Here is a 12,070-nt window from a genome sequence, read left to right as displayed (position 1 = left end):
AAAAAAAAAAAAAAAAAAAAAAAACTGTTCATCTTTGTCACATTGCTATATTTTTCTACCAGGGCCAAGGTTACTCCTTAGCTGCAGATATCCAATACGTTGATGCAAGATGGGAAATTCCAGTAGTGCTTCCCCTTCGTGATTGTTTTGCTCATGAGATGAGTTTGCTGTGCTGCCTTGACAGGTTTGTTACATATCTCATTTTAACTAATGCCCTTTATGAGGAAGATCTATTTTATTCAAGTTTGTCTCGGACAGAATTTATATCTTTCACTATTCTGTGCATTTAAGTTACTACTCCATGATGGAACTAATATCCCTTTGGCAGGGCAGTTTAAAGACAGTAGAATTGTTTAATGGTCTACGTACTGGCATCAACGGTCTGGTCTCCTCATTTGTGAAATTATTGCAGGTAAAAAGCAACTGATTAAATCAAATTTAATTTTTTAATAAAAATTCTTGGCCTTGTTTAAGATAACTTGCAAGATGAGCGGTGTGATCAAAATATCATTTGGGAACCATTAAGAAGGTGGTTCCCCTAATGTAGGACAAGATATTTTCTGTTATGTGTATATAGACAGGCAGTATATAATTAGTTGACAATTATTTAAATGTTTGTAAATAAAGGGCATTTATTTGTTTGAAATGTTATTTCATACTTCCTTATAGCTTTATTGCTTGATTTTAGCTTGAACCTTTGCATTAGATTTTAGGATAATACTTGCCAAATCAAGGTCATTAAAAAGCAAGATCATAATTTGCATTAATCCATTGGAAGGAAGATTCAATCTGCATAAAGGAGTGGCCAGCTTAGAACAATCTCACTGATGAGATAATACATTAGCTAAAAGTTGATTTCTAAATCTGTAAATATTGTATTTCAGGAGGAGAATCCATCCAGAGAGAGCACAATTGTAAGAACAGCAGGAAAGCTTACCCCTTTTCATTTCAATAGAATTCCAGAAGATAATGAATATAATGGTCACACAGCATCTCAGAGGAGGCAGAAGAAATACAATATCAAAACTGATAACTTGATTCCTCAAGAGTCATTTTGTCCTATATGCAATAGTCCAGTCAAGATCTCTGACCTTACAAATTTAACCCATTCTGAGGATGTTCAAACAAGTATGGATCTTACAGGGTCATGCTGCTCAAGTTGCCAGTTTCAAATTTTACCTGGGGAGCTCTCAGCTATGGACTATTTTCATTCTCTCCTACCAGACCCAATAATTGCCCGAGCAAAAGATGCAAGCTCTGTCCATCAGAGCAGGCTAAGGTAAGAAATGTCCTCTGCTATTAGCACGTCACATCATGTTTTGATGCCCTTTTCAGTTGTGTAATGCATTTTATCTTCTTGGTTTTGTTTATCAGGGAGCAAATAGAGGACTGCTTGCTCTCAGACACTGAAGATGGTACCTAAACTTGTGTTTGTAACTCATTGTTTATAAAAAGAAAGAAATTGGCATGAACCCGAAGATTATCAGTTCCTGTGGGAAGTTAGTCTTTTGTACTCTATAATTCATACTTGTATTTGGGATGTTTTTCCTGACAATTATATTTACCAGTGTATTACAAGGTTAGTCCAGTGTTGGTGTTAGTAACAAACTTGCCAAATTCATTCACCAGTGTATAATGAAATTAATTTTTTTTTAAAAGTCAGAGGATCATGAAGCATGATGAATATGAAATAAGATTTTGATGAATTTAGCTAATTGCTATTAATTCTTGAAATTAATCAGCAGCATATAATTGGCTCTTTCAAATCCTATCTTTGATTCCTGGATTAGATGCAGTCTACTAACAATTGTCAAGTAAATATTGATTGAAAAAAAAATTTTTAAAAAAAAAAAAATCCCCATAGCCTTCATGGGGTGTATTAAACACATTATATCTATAAATTTCACAGAACAGAAGAAGAATATGTCCAAAAGTTTACCAGGAAAAATAAAACTTCATCGATTTGTTGCAAAGCCAGCACACACCATTGTTATCACTTATCAATCATCAACCAGAGAAAGAAATTCCTCCAGTAGGCTTTCGCCCACTACAATGCCAAACTTTTGCGTGAGAGCTGCCTTCACCACATCAGCGTTTAGGTTTTCAGCAGCATCTTCAGAAGAGATTTCAATATACTCATTTAGATTGTTCGGGATTCCATCTGTACAGGCAAATATAGAAAATTGAGATATCGACATAATAACATGAGAATAACTTCATGTACAAGTTCTATGCAAAATATCAGAAAATCCGGGAGTCATCAATTAAATACTAGAGCTTGTAAAATCGTGGTGCTAATAGGTTGTAACTGAGGTAGGAAACTATCTACAATAGTATGTCCTCCCTCAAACGAACTAAGGGTGTGTTTGGTTGGTGGGTTTAGGCATAAGGTATGGGTATCAAAGTGATTGTTAATTGGAAAACCCATACCCTAATGAAATAAGGGTTTCATTTCCCTTCCACCTTTATTCCCCAACTATTAATAATCATTCCCATTCCACCCTACCACCAAACATGCAAAATACTTTCACCAAAACCCATTACCCTTACCAAGTATTTGATACCCATACTGATTCCGATTCCCATGTGCGAACCAAACACACCCTAAATTTGATTAAGAGCATCATGAAAAACAAGCTAGCTCTACATGTTTGAAACAATGACAAGATAAAAGCAGAGAAGCACAAATAAGCATGCTTTCCTTAAATTTTGAGGTAACTAATAGAGCTGGCTGTTGAAGAGATGAACTTTCTTCCAATAAATTTATAAAAATAAAATTTTTAAAACACAATTGCAGAACCACACCCTAATTAAAAGATGGATTTTCAAAAATTAAAAGAGTTTTATATCTTATAGGCACTGTGGAAATAAGGTTACCACTTTGTATGGATGTCCACTTCCAAAGAGCATTAGAGAGTTAGTTTCAAGTTTCAACAAAATGATAACATTTCAAGGGGAAGTTTCAGCAAAGTGGAAGCATAGACTTTTGGTACATTTGCAGCATGAAATGACAAATCATGGTTTGTTTCTTGCATTTACCTTCAGCTACAATGGCTTCATAAGGAGGAGGTTGAGCCACCCAGTTTCCCGCAGTATCTTTCATGTGACTTCTATCAGATGCAAATGACCGGAGGAAAATTGGTCCGTGCACAACTCGGCAAGATCTGAAATGAAGAAAACCGGATATTTATTAAGATATCATGTAAGGAGCATCAACTGTTCAACCTTATAAATTGCGCATTATATATAATCTATTAGGGTAGAATGTTGTTACCTTTTAAACTCTGAAAACAGCGGAAAAGAAGGACGAATGGTTTCAGCAATATAGGAAGATAGAGGAGAAGGAAATGGAAGACTTGAATCTAAATCCCACACTAGGTGTGAGGAGTTTCCATCTTTCTTTTTCTGAAAAAAGACAAAACGTGCAATGGTGAAATCGTTGCTTCAATTAATGAATGAAATATGTTGGCTTTCCAATCCTTTTGAACATAGAAATACAAGTTCTCACCTGTATGCATATGACATGATAATCCCAAAGAACAACCCCATCTGCCCTATGGCTGGCCTTTTGATTCCATAGAGGAACCTGAAAGAATGTCATGGCAATGAGCAAAGTTGCATCCTCAGACAGATCTAATCATTTAATTTGTTTACACGTAAGCATCTCCTTTATTGTTATCTAACATTTATCTCTCAAACTCATCTTATGTTGAATAGTGTGGCATCATACATATAAGGGGAATATTCGACAAGCATATATAGAGAGAGATAAATATTTCTTGAAGGGTAATGGGGTTTGGGAATTAGGAGTCCATCTCTCAATCTATTTTATATGAAAAACATTATACAGGTGCTCAGAATTAAGCATTCAAGTGAACGAAACTTATATAGCTTAGTATCCTAATTCATGGAAATGAAGCTTAGAAGTTTTCATGACTTGCAAAGAATATTGCATTGCCTCAATGGTGAAAAGAGCTAGTTTTGTTTAATTCACCATAATTACAAACTCACCTAAGAAAAAGGTCAAGCATGGCAATTAAAAAAACCAGTCATGTCAATTTGGTTCAGGAGACCCGAACAGGAGCAATATAATTTGCTAAGTCACACACCTAAAACGATTTTGTACAATTCTACACACAATTATGAAATGACATGACAGACCAATATACTACCAAAACAAGTTGATAGATTATTAGTGTCCATGGAATCATGAGAATGAAGAAGTAAGTCATTTCACTTAAACAATTAATAAGTCTAGACAATGAATCATCTAAAGAAATGGAAAATTAAGAACAAGGAAAGTGGGCATGCCTGCTTCTTCTCATTGGAGATGAAAACAGCAAACAGATCAGAAGAATCTGGATTTGCCACCCCATCAGCACACAGCTTCTTGCACAGCAGGTATACATTTTCCTCACTACAATCACAAGTGAAATAAACACAAAGGGCATCAAAAGTTTCAGCTTTGAGTAGGCAATCAAGGGCAGGCCAGGCCAGAACAACATCAAAATCAATTTTGTGAATGACACCAAATTCAGAACAAGAAATAACCTAAACTATCAAGGTGAAGGGTTACAAGAATAAATTAGAGATATATGAAAAAAGAAGATATGGAATCAGTGTCGTAATTTTAAGAAAAGAAAAAAAGAAAATGCACATTTTTCACCCAATTCTCGTACCAGTAAAAAGGGGTGTGTTGAAAGGTAGATGGCTCCAAGTTGGTTGATGTTGTCATCTTTCCGATTTTCCCCTTTTGCCCGCCGGATTTGTCTGCAACTCTGCCACCCCAAAAGGTTTAAGGATCAGTGTCGTACGTCTCAGTCTGATTATTTTTCTCCTTTTTTTAGTATTTTTTCTATTCTTTTCTTGATTTTTTTTTTTGAAAAGTCTATTCTTTTCTTGATACTAGCTAATATTTGTGTATTTTTCTTTATATTTGGTATACCTATTAATTTTGAAATCTCCTCCTTTTTTTTTTTTTTGAGAAAATATCATTTTTAGTCCCTCAATTATAATACATGTATCAATTTTAGTCCTTGACTATTAAAAATTTCAAATTAGGTCCATGACTATTCAATTTGTATCACTTTTGGTCCTTGACTATTAACATTTTCAAATTAGGTGTATAACTATTCATTTTGTATCACATTTGGTCCTNACTTTTGGTCCTTGACTATTAACATTTTCAAATTAGGTGTATAACTATTCATTTTGTATCACATTTGGTCCTGCCGTTAAATTTTTCGGCCAAATTTTCGGCGAAGTCATCGGGGTGACCTCCATTTTTTATTATTTTATTATTATTTTTTTTAAAGTTTTTTTAATTTAAAAGTTACGGAGTATTAAAATAATTTTTAAAATAAAAATTAAATAAATTAGTCCGTCACCGGTGACTTCACGGGAAATTTGGCCGAAAAATTTAACTGCAGGACCAAATGTGATACAAAATGAATAGGCATGCACCTAATTTGAAATTTTTAATAGTCAAGGACCAAAATTGATACATATATTATAGTTGAGGGACTAAATATGATATTTGCTCTTTTTTTTTTTTTTTTTTCTTCTTCAAAAGAGAAGGGTACCCCAGGAAAGAGGACCCATCCGTGTTTACATTGAGGATGCAACAAGGTGGATGAATAGCTAGGAATTGGAATCTCTTGTTTTGCGATGTTTATCGGGAACAGAATAAGGTGGTTGACGCCCTTACTAATCATGGAGTGAATCAATTGACCGATTGGAAAGACCATGAGACCTGCCCTCCGGGAGGTGAACAAACTATTTTAAACTTTTGTCTAATTTTTAATTTAAAATTATTATATTTAAATAAATGTATGATATCTCTATGCCAATGACAATAATACTAAGAAATTATAAGAATTAATATTTTATTTTAATAAGTCAAGTTTGAATTAGTCAAAAGCTAGTCAAGTAAATATACAATAGTGAAACACGTCAATTCAATACTTTCTCCTTATATAGATTTATGTCTTGATTATTTTTATTAATTAAAGATGTAGATATGTTTTTTATTCGGATGAAACCCTTACTATTTGATAGTGATGATCCGATGACATGGGCATATGATTATTTTCCGAAGACATGTCCGAAGATGCATTAAGAAATTCTTTGTGTATTGATCCATTGTCGTTCATTCGTCTCCAATCCATATGGTGGCATGGGCATATGATTATTTTCCATTTATCTATTTTTTGTGATTATTTATGTTTTCATTTTTATAGAAAATTCATCCAATTAATAAACACACCGTGTCATAACGTCACAATAAGGGAGAAGATAATATCAAATTAAAGACTATTGTAAAATGTGACAAACTTAATTAGAAAATCAATTACAATAAAAATAATTTTAATTGAGATATCTTTATCGCTCCATCTTAAATTTGACACGTATAATTACACAACAATCAAGCAACATTCACCAAAGCAGCGCGCAACGAAGTATAAACGTGATTTTTTTTAATACATCCATGCATGCATATGTACTAGGTGTACAATATAAACACATTCTTATTCGATCGAGTATTCATACGAATTTGCCATGTTTCAATTCCTTAGCTTAGCTTCCTTCTCACAATTCTTATTTTAATTTCGATCTATCTAACATTGAAGTATACAATCAACAAAAGTATGTTGTGTATATATAGCCTTTGTAATCGACAATAATATTCCCTTTCTACTATGCCGGCCTGGCATGCAATTTCGTTTTTTAATCAGATTGTTTGATTCATTTGATGTTGAGGCCGGCCGGCAACTGTTGTCTTTTGCTCTCTTATGGTCGGGTTAGTTAACACTTAACAATGCTTATCTTGCTAACTGAAATTTCTAAAAACATCTTTGGATCTACCTATGAATTGAATTATTTTGGAACTTCAAGGTCATCAGATCAATGGAGATGAAACTTAAGAAGCACCCTTGCTTGGAACTTGCTGTCTTTTTATTTATATATTATTATTATATTTGATATCATATATGATTTAATCAATGGAAAATATGTAAATGATTTTGATATTTCACACACTAGATTTGGATATTATATTTCACAATTTGCACCAGATCACTTTCAATGGGAAACTTAGAATGACATGTTTTAAGCCCTAAAACACAACTTAACTAGTCATAAAAGCTAGTTTTAATATGTTGCTAGTAGTCACAAGGTAAACTAGTGTATACGTGCTTCACCTAGGCTGGACGCGGCGAAGATGCATGGCTCATTACATATATTGTATACATGTGTTTGGAGTTCAAAGTTAGAATGAGAAGTTTTTTGTAGCCATATATAGTTTGGTCTATTAATACTAGTATAGATGATGAGAATAATCTTATTATTATTGATCAATCGTTGATATAAAGTATATGATCGATGAAGAGATATGTATCTATAAGAACACAAAGAGTCCCAATTCGTAAATGGTAATATTCCTAATAATATAGGGAGGGAGAAAATGAATTCTAGCTTACCTAAAATACAGAATCCTAATAGCACCAACAACTTTTATTTGCAATTTTGATAAACGAAAACAAATACGAACTATTGGTAGTAAAATTTTCCTTATTGATTATATTATAACTAGTTAACTACATAGTATTAATATTATATTATTTTGTGGGTGGCCTTAGCTTGGTTCCTTCACTTAGGTAGTCTTACATGGGCAGGCAAAACAGCAAGGACTACAATGACATATTTCCAGCTTTCTGCGCTCCAATTCGCTGTAGAAACTCTTGGACAGGGGAGTGAAATATTGGTCTATTTTCGATTCTTTCACCACCTTATTCTCCTCGCTAATAACATCAACTTCTGCTAGCCCCAGTGCTTCCTTGTCCGATGAAGAGTTGCCGAGGTACAACATAACTGCAAACACCATAACAATAGCTACCACTGACACTCTGCTGCTATTCTTTGCCATACTTAGCTTCCTTCTCACAATAATTGTTTGTTATTTTCTATGTAAGATTGAGGTACACAATGTAACCAACCAAAGTATGTTCTATATATATATATATATATATATATATAGCCTTTTGTAATCGACAATATATTCCCTTTAATTTATACTATGCCTGCATGCAATTTCGTTTCATATGGTGATTGATTCCTTTGATGTTGAGGCCGGCCGCGGCCTGCATTTGTTGTCTATCTTTTGCTCTCTAATATATGGGTTAACAATGCTAATTATGTTGCTAACTGAAATTAATTTCAAGAAACATCATTATATTGGATCTAGCGATGAATTATATATTTTGAAACTTTAAGGTCATCATCAGAATGGAGATAAAACTTAAGAAGCACCCTGGCCTGCTGGGAATATATTATTCCGTATTATATTGAATATCATATCATGTAGAATGATTTATTGATTTAGTCAAAGGAGATATCTAACTTATCAGTCAAAGTCTAGCTTGTTTGACTAGTCAAACAACTAATATGAGTGTTTGATAAATAGCTTTTTGTAGTGGTTTTTTTTTTGTTTATATATTATTATATTTGATATCATGTATAATTTAGTCAATGGCAGATATCTAATTGATTTTGATATTTCAAAATTTGCATCAGATGATCGATCACTTTCAATGGGAAATTTAGAATGAGAGGTTTTACGCTTTAAGACACAACTTAACTAGTCATAACTTTTGTTGTTAGTAGTCACAAGGTACACTAGTGTATACATGTTTAACCTAGGCTGGATGCGGCGGAGATGACTCATTTCATATACTACATACATATGTGTTTGGAATTCAAACTTAGAATAAGAGGTTTTTGTGGCTGCATGTTTGATCTACTGATACTAGATAACAACACTAATTCTAGGAATAATCTTATTAACTATTATTGATAGACTCATAATATAAAGTACATGATGATGAAGAGAGATGTATCTATAGGAATACAAAAGGTCCCAAACAGGAATGGTAAATGGTAATGAGGGAATGGATTCTAGTGTGCCTAGAATATAATACAGAATCATATCATAATTAATAACACCAACAACTTTTATTTGTAATTTTGATAAACCAAAACACATACACGAACTATTGGTAGTAAATTTTTCCTAATTTTTTTTGACAACCAAATATGCATACTTATCATTAGTTCAAATCGTAAAGTACATCAATACAATACAATGAGGGAGAATGTGATCCCAAGAACATCGGGTTCAGACTGAGAGCCAGCCATTTTCCTTATTGATTATATTATAACTACATATAGTATTAATATAATATTGTGGGTGGCCTTAGCTTGGACGTTCCTTCACTTAGGTAGTCCCACATGGGCAGGAACAGCAAGGAAGGCAACGGCATATTTCCAGCTTTCTGCGTTCCAATTCGCTGGAGAAACTCTTGGACAGGGGAGTGAAATATTGGTCTATTTTCGATTCTTTGACCACCTTATTCTCCTCGCTAATAACATTAACCTCTGCTAGCGCCACTGCTTCCCTCTCCGATGAAGAGCTGCCGACGACACACAACATACCAACTGCAAACACCGTAACAACAACAAACACTGACACTCCCATATTCTTTGCCATCATTCCTTAGCTCCGATCCCTTCTCACTACAGTAGTTGTTGTTTTCTATCTAAGATTGAAGTATACTACCAACCAACGTATGTTCTGTGTATATATATATATATAGCCTTCTATTATCGACAATTCCCTTTAATTTATACTATGCCGGCATGCAATTTCGTTTCATCTGGTGATTGTTTGATTCCTTTGATGTTGAGGCCGGCCGCGGCCTGCACTTGTTGTCTATCTTTTGCTCTCTTATATATGGGTTAAAAATGGCTTATCAGCCAAAGTCTATCTTGTTTGACTAGTCAAACAACTAATATGAGTGTTTAGTAAATAGTTTTTTGATTTTTAATAAATTGAAAATAAAAAAGCTATGTTTTTTTGAGTAACTTATTGATATCAATTTATTTGCATTTTTGTTTTAAAAATCTAATTTATCTTTAATAGTTGTTGGTTATTGTGGTGTTTAATTATATTTATTAAATTTTTATTCAAATTTACATTTTTAAGAACTGCTTAAAGCCCGACTTCTGAATTGGCTCTTTGCCACCCCCACCACACACACGCACATAGTGTTAACGGGTATGTTGAATTGTTATTAACAACTTATGTTATTATATATTTTTTTAAAATGATATATTTATATTGAATTATTATTAACTATGAAATATTTCTTTATAGTTATAACAATATTAATAATAAAGCAAAAAATAATAGTTAAAAATAATTAATAATAACACAAAGATAATAATAAATTATTAAAATAATTTAAGAGTTAATTAAGTAAATAACACAATATATTTATATCCTTCTATATCATTTTATATGTAATAAACATTTAATTTGCCAAACACTTTTCTATAATCCGACCCGTTAATACTATCAATTGGTCAAACCAACTAATATAATCATCATTTAACCGCAAATTGCCAAACACCCTTTGTCAATTCACAGGATAATTAACCATTGCCTGGCAGGCCCATTGGATAGAAATATGTCTTCCATTAAATATTAATGTTATTAAATGTGAGCATTCAATATATTTAATTAGGCCACCCATGATATGTATACACTAGCTAGGTGTACAATGTAATAACTTTAGTACTAACTTTCTATTACAACAACATTTATTTGTAATAATTTTGATAAAAGAAAACATGTTGTATTCGTAGTATGTAATTAACATTTTTCTTATTTATCACATTAATATAAGTATATAGTATTAATATTATTTTATGGGTGGCCTTAGCTTGGTTCCTTCACTTAGGTAGTCTTACATGGGCAGATATAACAGCAAGGAGTGCAACTGCATATTTCCAGCTTTCTGCGCTCCAACTCGCTGTAGAAACCCTTGGATAATGGAGTGAAATATTGGTCTATTTTCGATTCTTTCACCACCTTATTACTGTCGTCGCTAATAACATCAACCTCTGCTAGCGCCACTGCTTCCCTGTCCGATGAAGAGCTGCCGACGACACACAACATAACAACTGCAAACACCGTAACAACAACTAACACTGGCACTCCCATATTCTTTGCCATGATTCCTTAGCTTCCTTCTCACTATAGTAGTTGTTGTTTTCTATCTAAGATTGAAGTATACAACCAACCAAAGTATGTTCTGTATATATATAGCAGCCTTCTACTATGGCTGCATGCATGCAATTTCGTTTCATCTGGTGATTGTTTAATTGGTTACTTTGATGTTGATGAGGCCGGCCTGCACTTGTTGTCTTTTGCTCTCTTATGTATGGGTTAACGATAATGCTTATCTTGCTAACTGAAATTTCAAGAAACATCATTATATATATTGGATCTACCGATGAATTATTTTGAAACTTTAAGGTCATCATCACAATGGAGATAATACTTAAGATTTAAGAAGCACCCTGCTGGGAATATATTATTATATTGGATATCATATCATGTAGAATGATTTTTTTATTTTTATTTTTTTGAAAAAATAACTTAACTTCATTAAAAACAGTGTTCAATACAAGAAGGAATAACAAAAAACCAACCAGACCAGATTGAGAACGAGCAACTCCAGTAAGAGCATGAGCCAGCTAAGCTTGTTATTCGCTGATAGCGAAATATAATTAATGGACACTATTTTAAAGTGTCGTTGAAGGTCCTGGCATTCACTACTAACAAAACCTGCATATGAGAAATCCGGTAAAGCATTACAAATGAGCCTGCAAACTATTAAGCAATTAGAAAATAATCAAATCTTAGTAAATCCCATATCCTTTGACCAGGAAAGTACCCGTAGTGCCTCTTTGATAGCCAAAGCTTCAGCTAAATGAGGGTCTTCTAAACATAGAGCCGGGCCATTTTTTGCAGCCACAAAACCTCCATTGCCATCTATGTATGTAGAATGATTTAGTTTAAGGGAGATATGTAATTAATTTGGATATTTCAAATTTACATCAAATCACTTCTAATATTATGGAAAACTCTACTATACAATGAAAGGTTTTTAACAAAATCACTCAATTCAACAATGTCATTTTCAAAAAAAAAAAAAAAAAAAAAAAAAAA

The 12,070-nt window shown here is 33.1% G+C and overlaps 2 protein-coding genes across 2 annotated transcripts in view; one reads left to right on the top strand and one right to left on the bottom strand.

The window, feature by feature from the left end:
- The window catches only part of LOC116030703 (cytoplasmic tRNA 2-thiolation protein 2), a 4,551-nt gene extending 2,845 nt beyond the window's left edge, over window positions 1-1,706 (top strand). The window contains exons 4-7 of the mRNA XM_031273019.1: window positions 63-184; window positions 334-412; window positions 885-1,279; window positions 1,375-1,706. Coding sequence (XP_031128879.1) covers window positions 63-184; window positions 334-412; window positions 885-1,279; window positions 1,375-1,423 — 645 coding nt within the window. The 3' untranslated portion in view covers window positions 1,424-1,706. The remainder of the gene's footprint in view (window positions 1-62; window positions 185-333; window positions 413-884; window positions 1,280-1,374) is intronic.
- A 53-nt stretch (window positions 1,707-1,759) lies between these two features.
- LOC116030704 (protein N-terminal glutamine amidohydrolase) lies at window positions 1,760-4,855 on the bottom strand. The gene is made up of 6 exons (XM_031273020.1): window positions 4,680-4,855; window positions 4,312-4,417; window positions 3,509-3,586; window positions 3,275-3,405; window positions 3,040-3,164; window positions 1,760-2,161 (listed from the first exon to the last, which is right to left on the bottom strand). The coding sequence occupies exons 1-6, from the start codon at window positions 4,733-4,735 to the stop codon at window positions 2,001-2,003; spliced, it is 657 nt and encodes a 218-aa protein (XP_031128880.1). The 5' UTR covers window positions 4,736-4,855; the 3' UTR covers window positions 1,760-2,000.
- Between the last annotated feature and the right edge of the window lie 7,215 nt (window positions 4,856-12,070).

The sequence above is a fragment of the Ipomoea triloba genome, chromosome 9 (genome assembly GCF_003576645.1).
Source record: "Ipomoea triloba cultivar NCNSP0323 chromosome 9, ASM357664v1".
Lineage (NCBI taxonomy): Eukaryota > Viridiplantae > Streptophyta > Magnoliopsida > Solanales > Convolvulaceae > Ipomoea > Ipomoea triloba.
The sequence above is the reverse complement of the archived record's forward strand: the minus strand, read 5'-3'. Positions and strand labels throughout refer to the sequence as shown.

What these genes read in the sequence shown, in the direction of transcription:
- LOC116030704 (XM_031273020.1), bottom strand. Translation starts at nt 4,735, where the DNA reads ATGACAACATCAACCAACTTGGAGCCATCTACCTTTCAACACACCCCT. An exon ending in CAACACACCCCTTTTTACTG is followed by an intron (nt 4,418 to 4,679) that starts GTACGAGAATTG and finishes TTGTGATTGTAG; the next exon opens with TGAGGAAAATGTATACCTGC. An exon ending in TGAAGCCATTGTAGCTGAAG is followed by an intron (nt 2,162 to 3,039) that starts GTAAATGCAAGA and finishes TTGCCTGTACAG; the next exon opens with ATGGAATCCCGAACAATCTA.